The sequence below is a fragment of the Scyliorhinus torazame genome, chromosome 3, assembly GCF_047496885.1.
Source record: "Scyliorhinus torazame isolate Kashiwa2021f chromosome 3, sScyTor2.1, whole genome shotgun sequence".
Classification (NCBI taxonomy): Eukaryota; Metazoa; Chordata; class Chondrichthyes; order Carcharhiniformes; family Scyliorhinidae; genus Scyliorhinus; species Scyliorhinus torazame.
The window spans coordinates 315,065,205-315,092,091 of record NC_092709.1 but is presented as its reverse complement, the minus strand read 5'-3'; the positions used below and the strand labels follow the sequence as shown (position 1 = coordinate 315,092,091).

The 26,887-nt window shown below is 45.4% G+C and overlaps 1 protein-coding gene across 2 annotated transcripts; it reads right to left on the bottom strand.

The window, feature by feature from the left end:
• Window positions 1-4,176: 4,176 nt before the first annotated feature.
• Window positions 4,177-25,046, bottom strand: mrpl35 (mitochondrial ribosomal protein L35). Of its 2 annotated transcripts, none has more exons than XM_072497579.1 (4): window positions 24,927-25,046; window positions 17,340-17,532; window positions 12,493-12,634; window positions 4,177-4,589 (listed from the first exon to the last, which is right to left on the bottom strand). In XM_072497579.1, exons 1-4 carry the CDS (start codon window positions 24,949-24,951, stop codon window positions 4,401-4,403), a joined length of 549 nt encoding a protein of 182 aa, XP_072353680.1. In that variant the 5' UTR covers window positions 24,952-25,046; the 3' UTR covers window positions 4,177-4,400. The 2 variants fall into 2 exon arrangements, with proteins under 2 accessions (XP_072353680.1, XP_072353681.1); XM_072497580.1 differs by having other exon boundaries at window positions 4,447-4,585.
• Between the last annotated feature and the right edge of the window lie 1,841 nt (window positions 25,047-26,887).

Here is a 26,887-nt window from a genome sequence, read left to right as displayed (position 1 = left end):
TGTGAATTATAGTTGGGAGTTTCAAACCTTCAATGTCACATTTGGAAACATCATTGAAGAGGAGTCTTGGGCACGCCACTGGTTGCCTGGCTCTGGCTAACTTCCCATACGAAAGGTCTTTGGGTATGCGGCCATCTTCCTGGCAATGTTAATGGGTAATACCACAGACAGGGTAAAGGAACCAGGTTTCCTTCACTACAGGGCAAACAGTTTCATTCTCGCTCCAACTGATACTGTTTTTTCTATCTAGTAGATTTTTTAAAAACTGAATTCAATTTCTCATCCTGCCAGGGTCTAATTTAAATTAATATTCTGTGGTTACTAATTCAGCAAACTACTTTCAATAATAATCTAGGACATGAGGGCAGCACAGGTGGCGCAGTGGATAGCACTCCTGTCTCAGAGCCGAGGTCCCAGGTTTGATCCCGGCTCTGGGTCACTGTCCATGTGGAGTTTGCACATTCGCCCCATGTTTGCGTGGGTTTCGCCTCCACAACGCAAAGATGTGCAAGGTAGGTGGATTGGCCACGCTACATTGCCCCTTAATTGAAAAAAATGAATTGGATACTTTAAATTTATTTTTAAAATAATCTAGGAGATTAAATGGAAAACAAAATACTGCGTTCACTGATACTCAGACTATCTTCAGGGGGTTTTGTGCCAATATGCAGCAACCATGTGGAGTTTTACAAGACCTGAATCAACACATAAAAGGTCCAGTACTCCACTCCAGGATGAATGCTGGCCATACTGCAAGGGGGCACAGATTCAAACTGAATATTATATATAGGTGTCAGGAAGATTGTTACAAATATAGTGCTCAAAGCATAAAATAGACTTTGAAATAGAATTGTGCAGGCTTTAGAATATAGCTGGATGATATGATGGGAGGGGCATAAGGTTTTTCTCCTGAATCGATGAGCAAAACAGATTTCCTCATCCTGATCAATTTGTGGTCAAGCAGGAAATGTCCGATGTTTCCTCATTCTTCTGATTTCTTTTTTTTTCAACCGTAAAGGACGTTCTTGCACGATTCCAAGTTGCAAAATCAGACTAAGACTGCGTAATTTGCTGCCTGTTGTTGATGCCGTTAAAGTGTCTGGAATTAAATGACAGCTGTAAACAATGTTTTAAAACACAGGGTGTTCGAGAGATTTCAGGAGTTTGTCAAGTTTTGTTGGCCAATCAAGGATTGGACAGGTTCTGGTAAACCATAGATTAAATTAAAATTCACATTGTGTCCAAATCCCTTCATGGCCTTGTCCCCCATCTCTGTAACAGCACGGTAGCACAGTGGTTAGCACTGTTGCTGCACAGCATCAGGGTCCCATGTTCGATTCCCGACTTGGGTCACTGTCTGTGCAGAGTCTGCACATTCTCCCCGTGTCTGCGTGGGTTTCCTCCGGGTATTCTGGTTTCCTCCCACAAGCCCCGAAAGACGTGCTATTAGCTGAATTGGACATTCTGAATTCTCCCTCAGTGTACACGAACAGTCACCAGAATGTGGCGACGAGGGGATTTTCACAGTAACTTCAATGCAGTGTTAATGTAAGCTTACTTGTGAAACAAATTTATTTTTTAAAATGAATTTAGAGTACCCAATAATCTTTTTACAATTAAGGGACAATTAAGCGTGGCCAATCCACCTACCCTGCACATCTTTGAGTTGTGGGGGCAAAACCCATGCAGACACGGGGGGGGGGAACGTGCAATCTCCACACAGACAGTGACCCGGGGCCAGGATCGAACCTGAGACCTTGGTGCCATGAGGCAGCAGTGCTAACCACGGTGCCACCGTGCTGCCCCAGCTTGTGACACTAATAAGGATTATTATAACCTCTTCCAGCTCTTCAGACTCTAAGGAGGCAGGGACGGGGATTTTCCTTGCAGCCCACGGCATGTTTCTCGGCACCAGGTGGCCCGCCGTTCACCAGCAACAGGATCTTCTGGTCCTGTCACTGTCAGAGGGATGTCCCATTGAATTCAGCCCCGCTGCATGCCATCGGCGGAACCGGAAGATCCCACTGGCAAGAACAGCTGGAAAATCCCCCCCCCCCTGTATTCTCGGACTTCCATCTTTTGTGCATTCTGCACCTCGACCCACTAAATAAATCCAAGTTAAAACAGAAAACATCAGCACTTTCGTTGTACTGTTTATTTTTGGGGGGGGCCGGTTTGTGATGCAGAACACGGCCAACAGCGTAGGTTCAATTCCCGAACCGCCTGACGTTATTCATGAAGGTTCTGTCTTCTCAACCTTGCCCCTCGCCTGAGGTGTGGTGATCCTCAGGTTAAATCTCCACCAGTCAGCTCTCCCCCTCAAAGGGGAAAGCAGCCTATGGTCATCTGGGACTGTGGCAACTTTACTTACCTTGTTGTCCTGAATAGAATTATTTCCCCCCACATCTTGTCTAGGAAACTGAGTCTTATTACAGATAATAACCTGGTATGCATTGGCTGGGAGGGTGACAGAAGCAGACTCAATAGAAAAGGGAATTGGACATATACTTGGAAAAGGGAAAAAAATGCAGGGCTGTGAGGAAAGAGGCGAGTGGGGTTGATTGCTCAGCTGTTTCAAAGAGCTGGTGCAGGCTTGATAGGCAGAATGTCCTCCTTCTGCACAAGATTCTAGAAGGCACTCGACCTAGCCCAGCGACGTGGCTGCATACCAGACGTCACTGCAGCATATTGCTAAGTTTCTGACAATACCATAAAACTCTTGTCAACCAGTTTGCTGTATAAACACAATATAGTAGAAACTATAATTTACCTATCATTTGAAACAGTAGATGTGAATAGTTTCTGAGGGATACCATCGGTGTGCTAATATCATGGTTATAGTCCCAAACATTCTTCATGTAATAGGCTGGACAATAAAAAAATAATGGAATGAGGTAGATAGGTTAGAAGCTATACACTGGTGTTAAATGTTGAGCACACAACTATTAACTAATTTGATCTTGCACTGCAGTAGTGGGCAACAGTATGGACATGTGCTGCCTTATCTCAGAGTACAATATCACTGTGCTAGCTTGTTCACCTACACACATTGATTGCGAATGTAATAAGAATTTCATGTTTTTGAAACAATTATACTGACTTAACTGTGCTACACGACACGGTACATCTGTACAAGAATGATGTACATGTTGAAATATGTACTTGTACTTTCCTTTGGCGTATATTTAAAATAATTTGTTTGCGAGATGCACTGGGTTTAATATCTTTATGATAGGCTAATGAGGATCAACAGTGATCGCCTTAATTTCTACTGTATTTTTTTTCCTTCTGGTGTGCAAAAATCTTTTTCTTTTCTTTAAAGTTGCAGCAAATAACTGCAGATCTGGCAGGCCAGAGCACTTTACAGTTGTAATCATTCACGTTTGTGTTCCCTGACTTACAACAGTTAACTGTATATAGAGAACCTGTTGTTGCTGTTACACTGGTTGCATTCAGAGTGCTGCATGAATTAAAGGATTGTTGTCTTATATACATTTGTCACAGAACTCTTGCCATTGTAATAAAAGACTGAAAAAATTATAACCGGATTGGCTGCAGTTTCTTGCTTTGGGAACACATACACAAATGACAATGCACGGCCGCTAGATGGTTGCTGCAAAGTTCAGTAGGCTGATGTGTGTGTTCACATACTGCCCGGACTGACTATTTCAAGGCCTACCTCAGTGTAGAGGCACTGAACAGAGGCATGATAGATTCCTTGGTGTGGAGGGGGTTGAAGTTAAGTGAGCTTTTCCTAATAGGCAAAACCAACTCGAATTATTTGGTGCCTTTACTGAAAGATTTGCATTTTAATCACATAAAATGTCCCAACGCACTCCTAGGAAACAAAAAGAAATATTGATAAGAAGTCAAAAGCAGAGCAATAATTAGGATGGGCAAACAAAATCTTGGTCGCAAGGTTTTAATGAGGGTCTGAAGGGAGGACAGGGATATGTTTGGGAGGACATTCCAGACCTTAGGCCAAGAGGGCACAGGTGGACATGGATTTTTAGACCCTCGTTCTGTATTGCTATTAAACAGCCAAGAGTGCCATTGCCATGACCTCAGATGAAATCGGTCACCTTGGCTGGGGAATGCCACCTGAAATGGAGTTTAAAAAGTGCTTTTCCAAAATCTAAAACTGATAAAAAACATAAAAGTTTAACAGGACTACTCTTATAGTTCCATGGATTGGAAATTTTATTATGGAGCATTAAAGAATACAGACATAAAAGACATGAAATACTTCAGGCAAAGACCTATGTCACCCAGCTTTCCGGCATTCAGTCAGTTATTTGGAATAATGTGGGCCAGCATTAAACTCCAAACATATTTGGTGTTTCTTCTGTTGCTGGATTAATGCAGTGAACACCAGATTTTGCCAGGATTGTCACAAATGTTTAAACCTTCAGGTTTGTTCGATCATGGTACATCTGGTATGGATCATTCACATACCAGTTCCGCCTTTTCCAGAAATCCGTTGTCATTTTGTCCAGCATTTTGCTTTGGGTCCTGTTGCAGAAGACATGTTGACGGAGTCGCCGTTTTCTTGCAGCTCTTTTCTTCCAAAGTCTTTTCTTGTAACCTGCCTGAAAGAAAAAGTTGTTGAGGATCTAAGCAGCATGACTTGTACATATTCCGGATTTAAACCTGATTGAACAGACAGCGCGATCTCAATTAATTGCTAGAAAAGGAGAAAAATGGTCACTTTCATTGGTTTGTAGATTTGGGTGAAACAGTGTTTCCCAAATTCAGGTGTCTCATCTTTAGTCTCTTTCTTGTATCTATTAGCAAATGCAAACTGATATACTAGAGGAAATATTAGAAAATGGGATACTTGCCTTTATTAGCCGAGGCGCATAGAATCTAAGAGCAGCTAGGTTATGATGGTGCTGTATAAAATGCCTGTTAGGCCACAGCTAGAGTAGTGTGCAGTTCTGGCCGCCACGCTACAGGAAGGAAGTGATTGCACTAGAGAAAGTGCAGAGGAGATCCACTCGGATGTTGCTGAGCTGGAGCTTTTCAGCTATGGAGAGAGGCTGGATAGGCTGGGGTTGTTTTCCTTAGAGCAGAGAAGGCTTAGGGTGGGGGAGCCTCATTATGAGGAAAGCAGATAGGGTGGATAGGAAGTAACTTTCCCCTTAGTTGAGAGATCAATAACCAGGAGGTATAGATTTATGATAAGGGGCAGGATGTTTAGCAGGGATTTGGGGAAAAACCTCTTCACCAAGAGGGTGCTGGGAATGTGGAACTCACAACCTGAAAGGGTGGAGGCAGGAACCCTCGCAAGTTTAAGAAGCATTTAAATGAGCACTTGAAACGTCAAATTATAAAAGAGTACGGACCTTGGGCTGGAAAATGGGACTAGAATAGATGGGTGCTTGATGGCCAGTGCTGACATGATGGGCCGAAGGGCCTCTTTCTGTGCTGTAAAACTCTGCCGCTATTACAGAATATTAGTATCACATGCATTCCATAGGTTTACTTAAACACTATGCCCATTATCTAGCGGCCCTGTTAGCCGTGGGCACAAACCCTGCAATGGCCACGAAATCCCGCGCGCCGGCAAGATCTCAGTTTGAGATCATCCTGCTGGTGAGGTAATTGGGCCCACGCCATGAAAGGCTGTGAACCTGATTTCCATAATTTTAATACATGAACATATAATTACCACAGTAAGAAGTCTTACAACACCAGGTTAAAGTCCAACAGGTTTGTTTCGATGTCACTAGCTTTCTGAGCGCTGCTCCTTCCTCAGGTGAAGGAAGGAGCAGCTTCAGCTGAGGATGGAGCAGCGCTCCGAAAGCTAGTGACATCGAAACAAACCTGTTGGACTTTAACCTGGTGTTGTAAGACTTCTTACTGTGCTCACCCCAGTCCAACGCCGGAATCTCCACATCATATAATTACCAGGCTTTGACGGTGTAACTTCTGGCCACGACGGAGCCTCCCCTCCCTGGCGGTGTGACTCATGACGACGCAAATCACTACTAATTTTTGAAAACAAGAACCAGTTGTGGTGAGCACACCGGGAAAGCCCGATGAGGTATAGCCCTCCCCGGTGGTGCGGGACATGTGGGGATTGGGTGGCACAATGTTTGCGTGGTAGGGGATCACCTTCTGCGAGCGGGACGTAGATAGGGTGCTAGGAAGTAACTTTTCCCCTTAGTTGAGGGGTCAATCCCAGGAGGCATAGAAAGGGTGCAGGAAGTTTAGAGGGGATGTGGGGGGGAAACCTCTTCACCCAGAGGGTGCTGGGAGTGTGGAACTCACAACCTGGCTGTATAATCCTCATCAGCACTTTGCAATTGCACACAGTGCTGTTAAATCAGACAAGAATAGGCATTGTGAAGCCGGTAAGTTTTACACAGCTTTTCTCGCTTGACCCAGCACTCTGTGCAACATCCTACAATTTATGCCTTTGTGACTATTGCCCCATGCCGAGGTATTTGGTCAGTAACTATACATCGGTCTGTTCTTCAACTCATTTTAATGATTCTATTTTCAATGTTCTAATTCTGATTTCTTTAAAAATCTAGATTGTTTTGCATTTCTTCATAGTACTTTCCATTCAAATATTTGGTCAGTAACTATATTGGTCTGTTCTTCAACTCATTTTAATTAATCTATTTTTAAAAATAAATTTAGAGTACCCAATTTTTTCCCCCCAAATAAGGGGCAATTTAGCTAATCCACCTACCCTGCACATTGTTTTGGGTTGCGGGGGTGAGACCCACACAGACACAGGGAGAATGTGCAAACTCCACATTGACTGTGAGCCAGGGCCGTGTTTGAACCCAGGACCTCGGTGCTGTGAGGCAGCAGTGCTAACCACTGCACCACCGTGCTGCCTTTAATGAATCTATTTTCAGTGTTCTAATTCTGCTTTCTTTAAAAATCTAGATTGTTCTGCATTTCTTCACTGTACTTTCCATTTGAATTACAATTGAGAGCTTTAAAAAAAAATATTTAGCCAACACTGGCAATCCTGCACTTATTGCATATTGACTCTTATTTTAATCCTATTATCACTTCTGAATGAGGTGCCAGGGAAGGGATATCGCACGATGGCTGGAAAGGAAGGGGGTAAATCCAGTTGTTGTGATCCATGTTGAAACTGGGAGGAGATTTTGATGGAAGGGTATCAAGAGTTGGGCTCCAAATTAAAAAGCAGGAACTAGAGAGTAATAATCCTTGGATTATTGCCTGAGCCACATGCAAGTAGGAGCAGAAAAATTAACATGTGGCTAAAGGACTAGTCATGGGACACTGCCACAGTTCTGGGACAGGAAGTTGTATTGAAGGGATGGGCTCCACCTGATTTGGGATGGGATCAGTGTCATTGCATAAAATCTGGAAGGTAGCAAACTGGAGGGGGGGGTGGGATCTACAAGAAACATAAGCATACACAGAAACATACATAGAAATTAGAAACAGGAGGCCATTCAGCCCTTCGAGCCTGCTCCACCATTCATTATGATCAAAGAACAAAGAACAAAGAAATGTACAGCACAGGAACAGGCCCTTCGGCCCTCCAAGCCCGTGCCGACCATACTGCCCGACTAAACTACAATCTTCTACACTTCCTGGGTCCGTATCCTTCTATTCCCATCCTATTCATATATTTGTCAAGATGCCCCTTAAATGTCCCTATCGTCCCTGCCTCCACTACCTCCTCCGGTAGTGAGTTCCAGGCACCCACTACCCTCTGCGTAAAAAACTTGCCTCGTACATCTACTCTAAACTTTGCCCCTCTCACCTTAAACCTATGCCCCCTAGTAATTGACCCCTCTACCCTGGGGAAAAGCCTCTGACTATCCACTCTGTCTATGCCCCTCATAATTTTGTATACCTCTATCAGGTCGCCCCTCAACCTCCTTCGTTCCAGTGAGAACAAACCGAGTTTATTCAATCGCTCCTCATAGCTTATGCCCTCCATACCAGGCAACATTCTGGTAAATCTCTTCTGCACCCTCTCTAAAGCCTCCACATCCTTCTGGTAGTGTGGCGACCAGAATTGAACACTATACTCCAAGTGTGGCCTAACTAAGGTTCTATACAGCTGCAACATGACTTGCCAATTCTTATACTCAATGCCCCGGCCAATGAAGGCAAGCATGCCGTATGCCTTCTTGACTACCTTCTCCACCTGTGTAGCCCCTTTCAGTGATCTGTGGACCTGTACTCCTAGATCTGGCTGATCATCAAATTCAATACCCTGATCCCACCTTCCCCCCCATATCCCTTTAGCCCCAAGATATATATCCAATTCCTTCTTGAGGAGCCTAAATTCTAAAAAAAAAAAATGACAGGAAAACATAGGAAAGAATAAAATAAAGGAGGACATTGATGGCTAGGAACTAAGTAGAGTTATGGAACGGGAATCCAAAACACAAAGAAAGAAGGAATCCTATTAAAAATGAGATAAAGTGTCCTACAGAAATGCACAGTGTCCATTATAAAACAGGAGAGCTGGAGGCAATCATGCATTGGGAGGAACCAGACACAGCAGAGATTACGGAGACATGGCTACAGAAAAATCAATACTGGGAGTTAAACATTGCAGGGCATAACATATTTAAAAAAGATAAAGAGAGAAAAAGGGGAGGTGGAGCAGTGTATCTATCTGGGCTAACGTGAGCCATCAGCAAGTCAAAAATAGAATCCATATGGTTAAAGATAAACGGTAATAAAGGGTCCATTGCATTAATAGTATAGTCTACAAAGCAGATAGTGGAGGAAGAAAAATGCAGACAAATAAGGGATTTGAACATAATAATAATGGATGATTTCCACTACCCGGATATTAATTTGACAGAAAGACAAGGGGCGGGATTCTCCTACCCCCCGATGGGCCGAAATCCCGCTGCTGGAATGCCTGTCCTGCCGGCGAGGATCAAACCACCTCTCTTCCCGGCGGGAATAGGCGGCGCAGGCGGGGTCGGGGTCCGTGGGGGGGGGGGGGTCACGGGGCGATCTGGCCCCAGAGAGTGCCTCACTGTGGCCTGGCCCGCGATCGGGGCCCACCAATCCACAGGCGGGCCTGTGCCGTGGGGGAACTCTTTTACTACGCGTCGGCCGTGTAGGTCTCATAAATTATCATAGAATTTACAGTGCAGAAGGAGGCCATTCGGCCCATTCGTCTCCGCGATGGCCGACGCGTAGGTGACCCCCCTGCGCAAGCACGGGGATGACGTCAGCAGCTGCTGACGCTCCCGCGCATGCGCGGACTTCCGCCGCCCAGCGAAGTCCTTTCGGCCCCGACTGGCGTGGCGCCAAAGGCCTTTCCCGCCGGTCGGCGACGCGCAAACCACTCTGGCGCGGGGCTAGCCCCTCAAGGTGAGGGCTCGGCCCCTGAAAGTGCGTAGAAATCCACACCTTTGGGGCGGCCCGACACCGGAGTGGTTCACGCCACTCCATCCCGCCGGGACCCCCCACCCCGCCGGGTAGGGTAGAATCCCTTCCAAGTAATGTGGATAAGGGAATGGAGTTTCTACAATTTACGCAGAACACTTTCTAACCCAACATGTTAAAACGTCCAAAAAGGTAAAACTTACTATTGGATCTAGTAATGGGCAATGAACCAGAGCAGATGAGAGAAGTAAAAGTAGGGGAACATCTAGGCATAGTATATAATAATAGAGAAGGACATAGGTATGATGGAAACCAGATTAATAGATTGGAGAAAAGCTGATTTTGAAGGACTAAGAATAGAATTTGGAAAAATAAAATGGACAACTATATTGGCAAACAACAATCGGAAACATTTAAAACACAGTTCAACAGAGTGCAGGGAAAATATATTCCTCCAAAAGAACAGACCAATCATCAGCGGATGAATAAAGACGCACAATTGTGGGTTAGGAAAGAGGCATAAATTAAGTACATAGACGGCAGTGGAATTCAGAGTAATGTGGAGAGATTAGGAGAGAAATCAGAACAATTGGGAAGGCAAAAAGGAACTACGAAATTAAATTTTGAAGGAACTGAAAACAAGAGTAAAATATTTTACAAGCACATCAATGAAAAAAGAAGAGTATGATGAGAATAGGACCATTAAGGAATAGGGAGGATAATACCAGACAGGAACAATGGAATGATGGTTGAAATATTCAATGTTTAATTTGCTGTGGTACTTACCAGGAAGACGGAACAGGGAGGCAAGACATTGGATGATAGGACAAGAAATGAGATAGGTGGAGACAAAATAAAAAGGGGAATGTATTGACTAAACAAACTTAAAAGAGGATAAAACCCCTGGTCAAGATGGATTGCATCCAAAAAGACCCTAGGGAAGACTACCAGAGACATTAATACTCATATTCCATAATTCATTCGAAAAATGTTTAATGCCAGTCAATGCAATTCCTCTATTTAAGAAGGAGAACAGGACATGTCCAGGAAATTACAGCCCATTCAGCTAAACATTGGTGATAGGAAAATAATGGAATCCTTCACAAAGGAGAAAATAGAAGAACATCTAGAGATAGGTGGGGAAGTTATGCTAAAACTGTATCACACCTTGGATCCTTAGGTACTGCATGCAGTTCTGGTCCCCACTGGACAAGGATGTGAGTATACAATCAGGATAGGATTGACATTTACTATTTTATCTTTAAAAAAAACAAGGTTAGGGATGACCTAATAGAGACCTTTAAAATGGCTTAAGGCTTTGTCAGAATGGGTCCTCTTGTGGGGAACAGCATAACTAGAAACAGTCAAGATAAGATAGTCACTGAGGAATGCCCCGACCAGGCGCCGGAATGTGGCGTCTAGGAGCTTTTCACAGGAACTTCATTTGAAGCCTACTTGTGACAAAAAGTGATTTTCATTTCATTTCATTTCATGCAAGAGGGAATTTAGCCGAACTTCACCCACGTACAGTGGCACAGTGGTTAGTACTGCTGCCGCACAGCACCAGGGACCCTGGTTTGATTCAGACTTTGGGTGATTGTGTGGAGTTTGCACTTTCTCCTAGTGTGGGCTTCCTCCGTGTGCTCTGGTTTCCTCCCACAGTCCAAAGATGTGCAGGTTAGGTGGATTGGCCATGGTAAATTGCTCCTTAGTGCCCAACGGTTAGGTGGGGCTAAGGGGATGCGAGGGAGTGGAGTTATGACCTCCTTCTGGACTTTAGGGATTCTCTGATGGATTCTATAAAGATTGTGGAACTTATTGCCAAAGGGAGTAATTGAAGTAAATAGTATAAATGCATTTTAGGAGAAACTAGACAAGTATGAATGAGGGAGAAGCGAACAGCTGGTTACAATGGTAGACTTAGATGAAAAAGTTGAGAAAGCACAAGTGGGATGGAGGGGCATGGCCTATCCCTGTGCCATATACCCTACGTATGTAATTCTATGCAAAACAGCTTCTTGAAGGTAGTTTGCTCTTGTTTGAAACCATAATATGGTAGCATTCATGGTGATGTATATTTCTGGGCACAAGTTATAGCATGGATGATTTAATAATAATAATCTTTATTGTCACAAGTAGGCTTACATTAACACTGCAATGAAGTTACTGTGAAAAGCCCCTGGTGGCCACATTCCAGCACCTATTCAGGTACACAGAGGGAGAATTCAGAATGTCCAAATTACCTAACAGCACGTCTTTCGGGACTTGTGGGAGGAAACCCACGCAGACATGGGGAGAACGTGCAGACTCCACACAGACAGTGACCCAAGCCGGGAATCGAACCTGGGACTCTGGCGTTGTGAAGCAAACTGTGCTTTTTGCAGTGGTATTTGGGAAATAACTCTGCAAAAAACACAACACTTAAAAGTTGAACTAGACTGCCTTTAGAATAGTAAAATATCCTAAAATATTTCATTGGACATTTAGCAAATAAAACTGGAAACCAACCTACTTAAGGTCCACATTCAGACCAATAACAAATTTTGGCTAAAGGGGCAGATTTTCAGGAGAGGGAGTAGAGAGGGACCAGGCGGCTGAGGGCAGAACAATTTAAATAATCACACTGTGGTACAAGATAAATTGGGAGAATCCATGAGATTACAAAGCTATATGAAAGCCCCTTCCTCCTTCCGTATCTTATGATCTTATCCTGTCTTTATCAAACTGAATGGTTGAGTGGCTTACGGAGGTCATTTGCCAAACTAGGAAACAGAACTGATTTCTTACATAGCTCAAGTACATTTGTGTCATTCCTGAGTTGAGGGCAGTGAAAAATGTTTCATACCTATCACTCAGACGCTTGTTCCCTGTATTCCACAGAATTGAGTTCAGATCCTCATTTGCAAATTCCCCCACCCTATTTGGGAATCTTTGCTAATTCTCGGTCCAACCACTCCCTCTAATTCGTGAACCTTGGATTTCTGCCTGTCCGTTCTCCACAATATGGAAACTGAATCTTTGTTCCTTTGGAATTGAGTTCACAATCTACTTAGTGCCTCCCCTGCCTAAAACACCTCAGAGATGAAATCCTACATGGTGTCCGTATGTCTTCCAATGCAGAATGTTGGAAACACAAACCTTCCTCCGTACCCAGAGACCACAGTGCAACCGTAGGAACCGTTTGACAACAGATTTCACAGTCTTCCGTTTTCCTTTCCGCAGACTGCAGTAAGTCAGGGCTCTTACTGGTTGTTGAAAACTAACAGCATGATGAGGCACACTATACACAAGGAAAATAACAGTCAGATTAATACAATATTTCAAAATGTCACTCTTTACACACATTAGATGAATGAAGTTTATCTGGTCAGTCATTTTGGCCATGTACATTTTTACCATTTGTCAATATACAGTGTCATGAAATTTAGCTTTGAAAACAGATTTTGTGTCAACTCAGTAAAAGGCATAGGGAGAAAAAATAAATACAACTAGATACATGTGTTTTGACACATTAAAGAGGTAACATGGCTACCACAGCATCTATACTGGGATGAGCTGGACCAAATTGAGGAACATTGTACAGGTACACAGTACGTTGCAGGTTGAGAGCAAAACAGGCCACTTGTAAGAGCTCTGGACTGGGGTTCAGACTGACAGTAAAAATCTTGATATATTTAAACCTCATTATTTGATGGCTCTCTTGAACTTAATGGCAGATACCCGGTTGCAAATGAAAAGTTGTGAACAATGCCAGAGAGGTTCATCTCTGGTTTCCTTACAGTCTCTAACCTCACCTCTGCTACCTGGAGACCACTGGAGTGGAGATTGGATCCAGCAACAAGCAGCCTGGAGATCAAGAGGTTTTAAAAAGAGGGAGAAAAGCAAAAGACAATCAGGCCTCGCCGCGCCTCCTCTTACAGATACTCACTGATCTATGGTATATTTCCATTATTTTCAGATTTTGACCATTCATGGCTTTCTCTTTTATTCCCTCAAAATTGGTATATATTTTATTAACTACATGCAGAGACAATGAAAGTATAGTTCTTCGACACATGTAGATGAAAACCAACATATGCTGCTAATGTTTGATGTCCTTTTTCAGTGTTACTGTGCTGTTCGAATTTATAGAAAGATAATGCTGGGGGACTGATTTGAGATATCCTAAGTTTACGGTTATACTGTTGGTCACTTCTCAGGAACAGTGACATCCATTGCTGCCATAGGTATATCCCACGTGTCTTATGTTGTCTCACACTGTCCAAATTTACTTAAACAACAGCATAACTCAGGGTGTAGCACCATTAACCACATGTGACCTAAATTGGAGATTTGTGACTTCAGTGTGCCTCCTTCATTAATCTCTGCAAAGATGGGCCCAGTCGGCAAGGTGAATCTAGATACCAACCATTGGCTTCTCTTTCTTAGTGGGTTCACACAGTTACGATTCCTTTAGCTCAAGCATTACACATGCCTCTGCATAACAATGCAAAGCAAAGGTCCACTTCGCCACATCAGTGAGTTGCCTTACTTAAAACTTATACAAACGTACAAATTAGGAGCAGGTTTGACCACTGGGCCCCTGAGCCTGTTCCGCCACTCAATAAGATCATGGCTGATCTGATTGTAACCTTCATTCACTCCTCATTCCCACCTTTTTCAAAATAACATTTAATTACATTTGTACGTTCTTCTTAGCCAGGCACAAGATTTTCCAAGCAACTTCATGTTTTAATATTTTTTTAAAGTTTACCTCATTGCAGGACCTCACTGTCGCTCTCTTATTTGTTTTAACATCCCTTTATTCACAGCCTTAAAAGAAAAGCCTGACAAACCAATCTGGTCAAGCACCTGGGACCAATGGTTCACCTCAATGGGTGAGGTTTTAATTGATTACTACAATAACAATTTGTATTTATATTTAACACACCAGTTCCTAGGAGCATTAAACAAATTTGACACCAAGCCACAAAAGGATTGGATTTGTTTATTGTCACGTGTACCGAGGTACAGTGAAAAGTATTTTTCTGCGAGCAGCTCAACAGATCATTAAGTACATGGGAAGAAAAGGGAATAAAAGAAAATACATAATAGGGCAACACAAGATGTACAATGTAACTACATAAGCACCGGCATCGGGTGAAGCATACAGGGTGTAGTGTTAATGAGGTCAGTCCGTAAGAGGGTCATTTGGGAGTCTGACCCTCCTGATCAATTGGGCCAATGTTCCCTTTAAAATAAAATTGTTGTGTACATGTTATTTATCAGAAAGCAAGGTCTGTATTGGTTGTATAGTTGGGCATCTGTTCAGCTTAATGGGAACATTGATTAGGGATGACCAAAAGCATGATCAAAGAGGCTGGTATTACGGGGTGGGAGGAGAGGTTTGGGAGGGAATTGCACAACCATCTATGCTGGAGCAATAAAACAGAAATAGTTCAGAGGCCAGAATTGATGAATGCCAATATCTCAGTGGATTGTCGGCTTGGAGGGGAAAAACCAGCTAAGGGCTCATTGTTTATGATCTTTGGAGAGAATAACTTATCGTCCAAGTGGATTTTTTTTATAACTTGTGTTTCAAAGTATTGCACAGCTGACTTAAACCTGCACAGCATAATTTATTTAATCTGCCAGTATGCAAACACTGCTTTATTGCAATCGTTATGCATAATCCCCATAATAAATCAAAGAAAGTTAGACTATACTGCACTAACTAAATTGTGCTTTGACGAGTGCACCATAAAAGGAGAACAGTCAAAAATCAAACTGCAAACCCACATTGGGGGCAGCATGGTTGCACAGTGGGTAGCACTGCAGCCTCACGGCGCCGAGGTCCCAGGTTCAAACCTGGCTCTGGGTTAATGTCCATGTGGAGTTTGCACATTCTCCCCGTGTATGCGTGGGTTTCGCCCCCACAACCCAAAGATGTGCTGGATTGGCCACTTTAAAATTGCCCCTTAATTGGAAAAATGAATTGGGTACTCTACATTTATTATTGTTTTAAAACACATTGGGCCAAGTTACTATAGTTGGGTCACATCTGACACTTCTGGTTCATGTGGCCGTAGCTCAATGGGTAGCATCCTCATCAGTCAGAAGGTGGTGGATTTAAGTTGCACTGCAGAAATCTCAGCAGGACAATACTGGGTAAGGTGTTAAACCGACGTCCTTTCTGTTCTCTTAGGTAGAGTAAAAGATCCCATGGCATTATTTTAAAGAAGAGCGAGGGTGCTCTCCTCGGTTTCCAAATCAATATTAATCCTTCTGCTAATGTCACTAAAATAGATTATCCCAATGTCTGCGGTATTTCTTACGACACATCTCAGACCACACTTCAAAAAGTTCTTAGTTGTCTGCAAAGTGCTCCGGGATGTCCTGAGGTTGTGAAAGTTCTTAATGTACATCCACTGGTGTACAGTTGACCGTCTGATTAAAGAACACCGCAGATCCCCGCAAAGTTTCCCTGTGAACAGTTTTCCTATGTGTCTACAGAGCAGCAGGTATGTCAGCAAAAAGATACTTCATACTTTGGGCAAACATCCGTTTCCCACACTCTCCCTCTGTCATTATTTAATAACCTCCCTATTTAGATCTCTTCATGCAGTGCAATAATTCCTGATCAAAAGGAAAGGGAAGTATTCCGTTTTGTTGGCTGTAGCAAAGTCACTCCATAAACTAGAAAGTGAATGGACCCCAGGTCACTGGCTGTATGGAGTTTGCACATATTCCCCGTGTCTGCGTCAGTTACACTCCCACAACCCAAAGATGTGCAGGGTAGATGGATTGGCCACGCTAAATTGCCCCTTAATTGGGAAAAAAAAGTTGTGAACTCTAAATTTATTTTTTTTAAATCAAGTGTCTGGATGTAATTAACAAGAACTATCCATGTTGGCTGGAGCACTAGGAAAATCAACAGAAACTCTCCGGCAGGAAGGAAACCACAAATAAAGCATTTTCCTGATGTGGGATGAAAGGTAGCAACTGAACTGAATTACAAAAAAAACAGTAATTTGAAGAACAAAGTCGTTAAATGTGCAAATATAAGACTGCCAGCTTCATTCCTCTGTTGCCAACTGTAAAGAACTACCAGATGAGAATTCCTCTCCCAGCCACTCATCACCCTGACTTGGAAATATATTGTCATTCCTTCACTGTCGCTGGGTCAAAACCCTGGTCCCGAACAGCACTGTGGGTGCACCTACACCACATGGGCTGCAGCGGTTCACTCACGGTGACTCACAACCACCTTCTCAGTGGCAAGTAGGGATGGGCAATAAATGCTTGCCTAGCTAGCGATACCCAGGAAAAGAATTTAAAAAGTGCATCTGAAGCTATATACAATGGACACAAATCCATGTGATGAACATATCGAATTGGGTCAGAAATTTACACAGCTCAAGCAGGTACGTGCCGGTCCCGAACTCTTGTGAAATCACACAAGGTGTGACGGGCATGTGCCCTGTCGTCATGGTGACCTCGCACGATCTTTCAGTCGGCACATGCGCGTCTAGGCAGCATCCACGCTTTTTCACCATTCCTCATCCAGGGAAGGATAAAAGGGTTGAGGTGTTGTATGCTGTTCTGTCAGTTGCTCGATTCTGCGTGATAGAGAGGGCTGGCAGCATATCTTTTTGCTGCAAACGTCTTTGCATAACACTGCAGCTCCCTGACGCAGCTGTCAGCCTTCAGGGAGCTGGTTGGAAATGCCCGCCTGCATCGTCACCTGCCCTCTTCCCACCCTCCCCGACAGCGTTCAGCCTTTCAGATTGCATCTTTCACGCTGCCGAATCGCCGTGTCATGCCGATTGTGGCCAGAAGCACATTCCCTGCCTACTTCCAGGCCTGCCGAGTGCACCTGCCTGACGGGCAAAAACTTCAGGCCCTGGAATTTTAAGTCAGAAGAGCGAATCACCCATTTGAGATATTAAACTGTAGCAAAATGCTCTTTTCTTTCCATACAATGAAATTTCTACTTTAAAACTCACCCTTTGAGAGCAGAGAGCTTATGTGCGCAAATAATGTTAATGTCCACTGGTGATCCCAGTTTGATAACTGTGGATATAGTTGGAGAATGAACATGTCGGAAGTTCAGGGTAGCAAACCTGGAGACCAATTGTGTCACGGAGACTCCTCTTGAAACATTTTTCTGGACCAAAGGAAGGAAGTTCTTCAATGTTCCTTACAACACAAAACAAAAGAGGGAATATGTACTTTAAAAAAATCACATTTTACTTATTTTTCTTAGAAAATTGACATTTTTATCTATAGGTGTAAGTTAATTCAGAATGGTTAAACACTGGTGTAAGTCCTGTCAGAATGGTCGACTAACTGATTAAAACTGTTCGCCAAGACCATTGAACATACCCGGTAAGTTCCAGTGTTTAGGAAGCATCATAGTCCATGAAATCTCATACCCCACCATCGCTTTTCTCTCTAGGTGATTAAGCATTTCCTCTCGAATATACGAATACAACTGGTCCTGGCTGCCTTCTTTAGGAATCCAGTGTGTGTGTAAATTAGTTATGGACAAATTGCCATCTCCTTCTCCCTTCTAAGTTAAGCCTTTGTCAATTTTCCAGGCGAAGCTAATTTGTATGATTTTTCACAAGAACAAGAGCAGTCATAAGAGTGAAAAATTAATTTTAAAGGGATGTGAACATGATGGGGAACAACATTCTGTAAGCCTCAGTATGCAGGCAAGCAGCAGCCCAGCAACTAGTGCCCTTATTTTACCACCTGCTGGAGTCAAGGATGCTCTGTATGAGCTACAAAGTAGCTGTCCTCTACAGTACCATTCTGCTTGATCAGTATGCCTGCAAAGAGGTGCATTGCTGAATGCTCCCGCGATCTGCTGCAACTGGTGAAATGGTGCCCTGTCTACACATCTGCTGACCCAGACTTTTGAGATACTCAATCCTCCCAAGGTACCAGGGCCTACAGAAACTAATGGCATCTTCGATGCATCCAATTTGGTAGCACTGGCTCCCAACCCTGGCATGCCTTCTTTCATGCGTACTACGTTAAGCAGAACATGCTTTGATCCTAAAACATCATCCAGCATAATAGTCAATCAAACTATTAATCAACATCAATGGTGGTGCAGTGTTAGCACTGCTGCCTCATAGAGCCAGGGACCCGGGTTTGATTCCAGCCTTGGGTGACTGTGTGGAGTTTGCACGCTCTCCCTGTATCTGCACGAGTTTCCTCTGGGTGCTCCAGTTTCCTCCCCCAGTCCAAAGATGTGCAGGAGAGGTGGATGGACCATGTTAAATTACCCCTTCATGTCCAAAGATGTGAAGGTTAGTGGGGTTAAGGAGATGGGGTGGGGGAGTGGGCCTAGGCAAGGTGCTCTTTCGGAGGGTTGGTGTAGACTTGATGGGGCAAATGGCCTCCTTCTGCACTGTAGGGATTCTATGAATCTTCCAGAGGGAAGTAATCTCACCTGTCTGTAGGTAAAGGTGGAGACATGGAGCAACCCTCCAGTACGTCTCCAAATACATCCGCTCAGAGTTTTACAATTGGAAAAAATTCAGGTGCCAACAATTCGTAGCTACAAAACTGATCAGAAATGACAGAGGTATTTTGTACTTCTCAAACAAACTCCCACTTAACCAATCAATTAACCCTCACAACAGTGTTCCTGTGATCCCAGATCCTTTTATGTGGGTTGAATTTGATTTCATGCATGGATGTCAGGAATTGCATACAGGATGTCCATGTGGCCATTTGAACGCTAACACAAACATAACATTTTTTTAAATAAACTTAGAGCACCCAATTTTTCCCCCCAATTAGGGCAACTTAGCATGGCCAATCCACCTAACCTGCACATCTTTGGGTTGTGGGGATGAGACCCACGCAAACACAGTGAGATTGTGAAAACTACACACAGACAGTGACCCAGGGCCGGGATCGAACCCGGGTCCTCGGCACCGTGAGGCAGTTGTGCAAACTATTGCGCCACCATGCCGCCCCTACACAAACATAAAATTGGATACCTGTTTCAACTCCAATCAGGAAAACATACAGGATCAATAATAGACAGAATAAGCGACTTTCACCAAATTTACCACTGTCACGTTCCATCTGCATTTGATTTCATAACAAAGAATAAACACATTCCCAAGATCTTAACACTGATGAGTGTTCAAAATTCAGCATGTTCATTTGCACCCCACATGTGCCAGACAATAACCACCTATAACAAAAGAGAACCTAACTATCTCACCTTGACATTCAATTATATTACCACCGTGGAATCAATCTCCAACTATCAACATCCTAGGATCCATTGATCAGAAACTGAACTGGACTGGCCATATAAATATCATCACTAGAAGAGCAGGTCAGAGACTGGGAATTCTGCAGTGAGTAATTCACCTCCTAAAATAATAATAATGTTTATTGTCACAAGTAGGCTTACATTTTCACTGCAATGAAGTTACTGTGAAAAGCCCCTAGTTGCCACTTTCATTCCGGTGCCTGTTCGGGTACACAGAGGGAGTTCAGAATATCCAATTCACCTGACAGCATGTCTGTCGGGACTTGTGAGGGGAAACCGGAGCACCCAGAGGAAACCCACACAGACACGGAGAACATGTAGACTCCACACAGACAGTGACCCAAGCCGGGAATCGAACCTGGGACCCTGAAGCTGTGAAGCAACAGTGCTACTGTTCTACCGTGCTGCCTAAGGATCTTGGTGAGTTCCTGGAGTGCACTTGTAGATGGTCCACAAGGCTGCGTCGGGGATGGAGGGAGATAATGTTTGTGGAAGGGGGAAGCAATCAAGCGGACTGTTTTGTCCTGGATGATGTCGAGCAACTTTAGTGTTGTTGGAGCTGCACTCAGCCAGGCAAGTGGAGAGTGTCATGATATTCAGATAAACATCATGGTGCAAACACACATACACACTGATGGACAGATCAACGGACCAATCAACACACACGCAACATCACAGCCAATCACAAGCAAGAGCACACGCACTATAAAACAGGGTACACCACAGTTCCCGCTCATTCCAGCAGGAGACAGCTCAGGGCACAGAGCTCACAGCAAGCCACTCAGACATACACCATGTGCTGAGTGCCTCTCTAAGATAGTGTTAGGGCTGGGTCCACAGGTTAAAGGGTAAAGAACGAACCACAGTCATAAGTTTACAGATGTTGTTATTGAAAGTAATAAAACAGAGTGGTACCATCTGCAACCGTGTTGGTTTGTCTGTATGGCGGAACACCCAACACGACATAGTACCAGGATTGGAACCCAGCAACTGTGAGACCTACCTACACATCTTCAGGAATCCACCATCCTGCGCCATGGACACTATCAGCCCGCTGCAGCCGCTCCAAATCGCTGGAAACCTCGGCGTCAACTGGAAGCTGTTTGAACAGCATTTCCAGTTCTTCCTGGAAGCTACAGAAAGGGAGAATTCTTCGGACACCAAAAAAATCGCCCTCCTCCTCTCCACGGCAGGACAACACGCCATCCACATCTACAACTCCCTGGTGCTCGTGGACAGTGAGAACAAGACGAAGTACAAGACGGTCCTTCTTAAACTCGAGCAGCACTTCAGCGTCGAGGTGAACGAGAGCTTCGAGAGGTACCTCTTCCAGCAGAGCCTGCAGGGTAAGCATGAGTCTTTTCAATCTTTCCTAACACACCACCGTATCCTCGCGCAGTCGTGCGGCTATGAAGGCCACCTCCGATTCCATGATTCGGGACCAGATAGTTTTTGGGGTCACCTCGGGCACCCTACGCCAGCAGCTCCTCAAAATTAAGAGCCTCACCTTAGCCACTGCCATTGAAGCCTGCGTCCTCCATGAAAGCGCGACCAGCCGGTACTCCCAATTCCAGGCGGCCGAATCCGCACGGCAGGGGTCCTACGAGGCCGAGTTGGTCCAGTCGATTGAGTTCCTCCCGGCCCGCGGCCCGGACGAGGGCGGCCATTTCACCCGCTTTCCGCAGCCTCCCGCGCCAAAAGAGACGTCGACGCAGAGGGACGCGACGCGCAGGCGCGCTCTACGCAGGACCGAACTGCGCATGCGCGATGGCGCAACGAACGGCATGACATCACGACGTGCGGCAATTGTGGATCTGCACATTTAAAGCGGCAATGTCCAGCAAAGAATCGACAATGCCTCCGCTGTGGCAAGATGGGCCACTACGCTGCCTGCTGTCGAGCAGCTCAGTATGCCAATGCTCCCCAATTCCACCAGCCTCGCAGGGACGTGCGGGCCATTCAGCCTCCATACACCGAGTCATACCCTGACGATGTACAAATCGGTGATACCGACGACCGGGAAGCCTTCCGCGTTGCGGTCATTGACAGGAACCGGATGTCCCCAAGCAGGACCCACCAGCCGATTCCCGTGAACAGCGTTAATCCAGGTGATGAATGGTGTGCCACCCTAACGGTCAACCCGAATTCATCACCCACCTAGTAGGCTGGACTTATGAGCCTGTTTGGACATTGTGGCATAACACTTTAGTGAGTCCAATGTTAATATGTTTCTCTTTTGTCGTTACAGGAGTTCTTTTTTGATGTTTGATGATTACACTTGTTTTGTTTATAGTACAACCTTGTTGCTATGTTGCACCTGACACCTTCCTATGTATATAGTTTAGCCTCATGTACATGTAGAAATTGCACACACACATTCAGCTGCACTCAGTACACATCTATATTTATTACCACATAGGCACACATTCTTGTAAAAAAAAAGGGGGGATATCATGATATTCAAATAAACATCATGGTGCACACATACACACTGATGGACAGATCAACAGACCAATCAACACACACGCAACATCACAGCCAATCACAAGCAAGAGCACACGCACTATAAAACAGGGAACACCACAGTTCCCGCTCATTCCAGCAGGAGACAGCTCAGGGCACAGAGCTCACAGCAAGCCACTCAGACATACACCATGTGCTGAGTGCCTCTCTAAGATAGTGTTCGGGCTGGGTCCACAGGTTAAAGGGTAAAGAACGAACCACAGTCATAAGTTTACAGATGTTGTTATTGAAAGTAATAAAACAGAGTTGTACCATCTGCAACCGTGTTGGTTTGTCTGTATGGCGGAACACCCAACACGACATAGTACCAGGATTGGAACCCAGCAACTGTGAGACCTACCTACACATCTTCAGGAATCCACCATCCTGCGCCATGGACACCATCAGCCCGCCGCAGCCGCTCCAAATCGCTGGAAACCTCGACGTCAACTGGAAGCTGTTTGAACAGCATTTCCAGTTCTTCCTGGAAGCTACAGAAAGGGAGAATTCTTCGGACACCAAAAAAATCGCCCTCCTCCTCTCCACGGCAGGACAACACGCCATCCACATCTACAACTCCCTGGTGCTCGTGGACAGTGAGAACAAGACGAAGTACGTGACAGTCTTCCTTAAACTCGAGCAGCACCTCAGCGTCGAGGTGAACGAGAGCTTCGAGAGGTACCTCTTCCAGCAGCGCCTGCAGGGTAAGGATGAGCCTTTTCAATCTTTCCTGACACACCTCCATATCCTCACGCAGTCCTGCGGTTAAGAGGCCACCTCCGATTCCATGATTCGGGACCAGATAGTTTTTGGGGTCACCTCGGGCACTCTACGCCAGCAGCTCCTCAAAATTAAGAGCCTCACCTTAGCCACCGCTATCGAAGCCTGCGTCCTCCATGAAAACGCGACCAGCCGGTACTCCCAATTCCAGGCGGCCGAATCCGCACGGCAGGGGTCCTACGAGGCCGAGCGGGTCCAGTCGATTGAGTTCCTCCCGGCCCGCGGCCCGGACGAGGGCGGCCATTTCACCCGCTTTCCGCGGCCTCCCGCACTTGTACGTGCCAAAAGAGACGTCGACGCAGAGGGACGTGACGCGTAGGCGTGCTCTACGCAGGACCGAACTGCGCATGCGTGATGGCGCAACGAACGCCATGATGTCACGACGTGCGGCAATTGTGGATCCGCACATTAAAAGTGGCAATGCCCAGCAAAGAATCGACAATGCCTCCGCTGTGGCAAGATGGGCCACTACGCTGCCTGCTGTCGAGCAGCTCAGCCTGCCAACGCTCCCCAATTCCGCCAGCCTCGCAGGGACGTGCGGGCCATTCAGCCTCCATACACCGAGTCATACCCTGACGATGTACAGACCGGTGATACCGACGACTGGGAAGCCTTTCGCGTCGCGGTCATTGACAGGAACCGGATGTCCCCAAGCAGGAGCAACCAGCCGATTCCCGTGAACAGCGTTAATCCGGGTGATGAATGGTGTGCCACCCTAACGGTCAACCCGAATTCGGCACCCACCTCGTAGGCTGGACGTATGAGCCTGTTTGAACATTGGACTCACCAAAGTGTTATGCCACAATGTTAATATGTTTCTCTTTTTGTCGTTACAGGAGTTCGTTTTTGATGTTTGATGATTACACTTGTTTTGTTTATGGAACAACCTCGTTGCTATGTTGCACCTGACACCTTCCTATGTATATAGTTTAGCCTCATGTACATGTTGTAGATATTGCACACACATTCAGCTGCACTCAGTACACATCTATATTTATTACCACATAGGCACATATTCTTGTAAAAAAGGGAGGATGTCATGATATTCAGATAAACATCATGGTGCACACATACACACTGATGGACAGATCACCGGACCAATCAACACACACACGCAACATCACAGCCAATCACAAGCAAGAGCACACGCACTATAAAACAGGGAACACCACAGTTCCCGCTCATTCCAGCAGGAGACAGCTCAGGGCACAGAGCTCACAGCAAGCCACTCAGACATAAACCATGATAGTGTTAGGGCTGGGTCCACAGGTTAAAGGGTAAAGAATGAACCACAGTCATAAGTTTACAGATGTTGTTATTGATAGTAATAAAACAGAGTTGTACCATCTGCAACCGTGTTGGTTTGTCTGTATAGCGGAACACCCAACACGACAGAGTATTCCATTACACTCCTTGTAGATGGTGCACAGGCTCTTTTTTTTGGGGGGGGGGGAGGGGGGGGGGGGGGGTGAGGAGGTGAGTTACTCGCTGTAGGATTCCTAGCCTTTGATCTGCCCTGGTAGCCACAGTATTAATGTGGCTAGTCCAGTTCAGTTTCTGACCAATGGTAACCATTGGTCAGAAATTCCCCCCCCCCCCCCCCCCCGATTGTGGAGAATTCAGCAACGGCAATGCCATTGAATGTCAAAGGGACAGTGGTTAGATTCTCTCCTGTTGGGGACGGTCATTCCTCCACTGATATACTGCATTGAATTGTTGCAACATAGGAGACCATTCGGCCCATCGTGTCGGTGCTGGCTCTCTGTGGGACCAATTCACCTACTGTCGCTCCCCTGCCTGACAGGAAAAAACCTTCCGCTCGTCGAGGGTCGGATCTGGCTGACCCTCAAACAGCCGCTTGCACAGAGGCCTGGTGGGTAGAGGGGGATACTCGGCCCGTGACCAAGGGGCAGTTCCACTCTGGACAGACCAGCGATCACCGCACCTGACCCGACCTCAAATCACCGCACTAGACCCGCCCGTTCCGCCAAGTCCGAGCTTCACTCACCGGTCGCGCTCCTCAGCGCCGCCATCTTGACCCCAACCTACGGTGGCCTCGCCCAGCCAGAGAGCCGAGACTCACGGAAGTCAAAACCCTGCACAGCTGCCTCCCTTCCCCCTCCTCCTCTGGCTGAAAGAGGGGGGATGTATTGAAACTGCATTGCGAGCTCGTTATTATTTATACAAAATGACTCGACAAATCTCTTCAATCTGCCCTGAACAATTTTATCGGGTAAAAGGACCCAACCCTAATTCTGAAATGAAATGGTGTGTCCCTGGATTGTAAACTCAAATGTAATCATCAATATTTTAATTTTTATCATGGCCAGTCATTCAACAGGATCGTATAATATTGGTAGTTACTGACTCCTCCACAACTTTAAGTCTATAAGTTGCAAAATCCAATCTTTTTCACTTTATTAGTTCATGGGATGTGGGTGTCGCTGGCTACAGGCCAGCATTTATTGCCCATCCCTACTTGCTCTTGGGAAAGTGGTGGTGTAGTTTTCTGTAGTTCGCTGCAACGCTGACTGCAACAAGGACTGTAGTAGCAGTAAGTTTATTAACTTAGTCTGCAGCTGTGAGAAAACACTTGTGCTCTGCCCAAGGTCCTGAGGAAGTCTGGCGCGCACCCACCATGTAATGCTAGACATGGCTGTCATCATGTAATGACCCAGTCTACATCCTCCCCAATTAGTTTGAACCCCAGGTGGTATGAGGTGGTATGGTAACAGTGAACGCAGTGAAAACTATAGAGAAACATGTGTGTACAAAAGCAGCTAGCTATTCAACATTGTACAATGGTTAGTACAACATGAAACACAAATTAGGCTCTTGCAACTCGGTGAATAGCCGATTGTGTGTACATCTTCCCCTTCGTTCAACATGTGGTGGGAGGAAACAACAGAAGACAAAACAAAATGATATTCACCGGTCCAGACAGTTCATGTGTTGACAAAATCCCTATATCGTGTGTGGGGCCTGCTCTGACGCCTATAGCATGTGATAACCCCAACAGGTGGAGGGTAGTCTGTTCTATTGCCCATGTCCATTTTGCTGGACTCACAAAACACGGCATGTATGTGTTCTACTGATGTGGAACCCACAACATGAGTGTGGAGAGTCTGTGATTAAAGCAATACGGTTGAGTTGCAGCGTCAGATGTCAGTGAAGGCTCTGAAACTCGCAAGAGGTGACACCGATTGAATACGTTCTGATTGCCTTTGGAAGCGACCACGTAGCTGTTGGGTTGCGGGGCCTTGCTGTTGACCACTGCCAACTGGTCAAGGCCACATGCGGTCTGAATCCGGACCGTTTGTCCTGGTGTTAGGGCTAAGTCTGTGAACATGTCAATCGTAATGTGCCTTTTTGCGCAGTGTACGTTGCAGCAGTGCACCTTGTACATTAGATTCAAGTTTGGTCTGCAACAGAGCCTTGGCAGTGGAAATCATGGTCCTAGGAAAAACATTTCTGTGCGGACAAGAGTGGACCCTGTCGCAGAAGATCATGCAGCTACATAATGCAGTACAGTAATCAGTGTGGTCCTGTGCACATTTTTCCAAAAGGTGTTTGGCTTAGCGTACCACTCTTCCTGCTAGCCCGTTTGACTGGGTGGAGAGGGCTGCTTGTGATGTGCTCCATAAACATGTGCAAAATTTTGAAACTAGGCAGAGACGCATTGTCTGACATGATTCCTTATGGGATGCCATGTGTGGCAACGTGGTTCTTGAGCTTGATGATCACTGAACTGATGGTTACATTCAGAAGATAGTCAAGTTCCAACCACCCGGAATATGACGCCGATATTACAATGCTGTAAATTTAACATCATGCATTGCAGCCATGCAGATGCAGTGTGGAGAGGCTTCTTCAGGATGGTTTTGAGCAGTTGGTGGACAAGTCAATGGTGTGGTGATATGCATCACTGTAAAGCCACAAGGGGTTAATGTAGATACACTAGGACTGAGT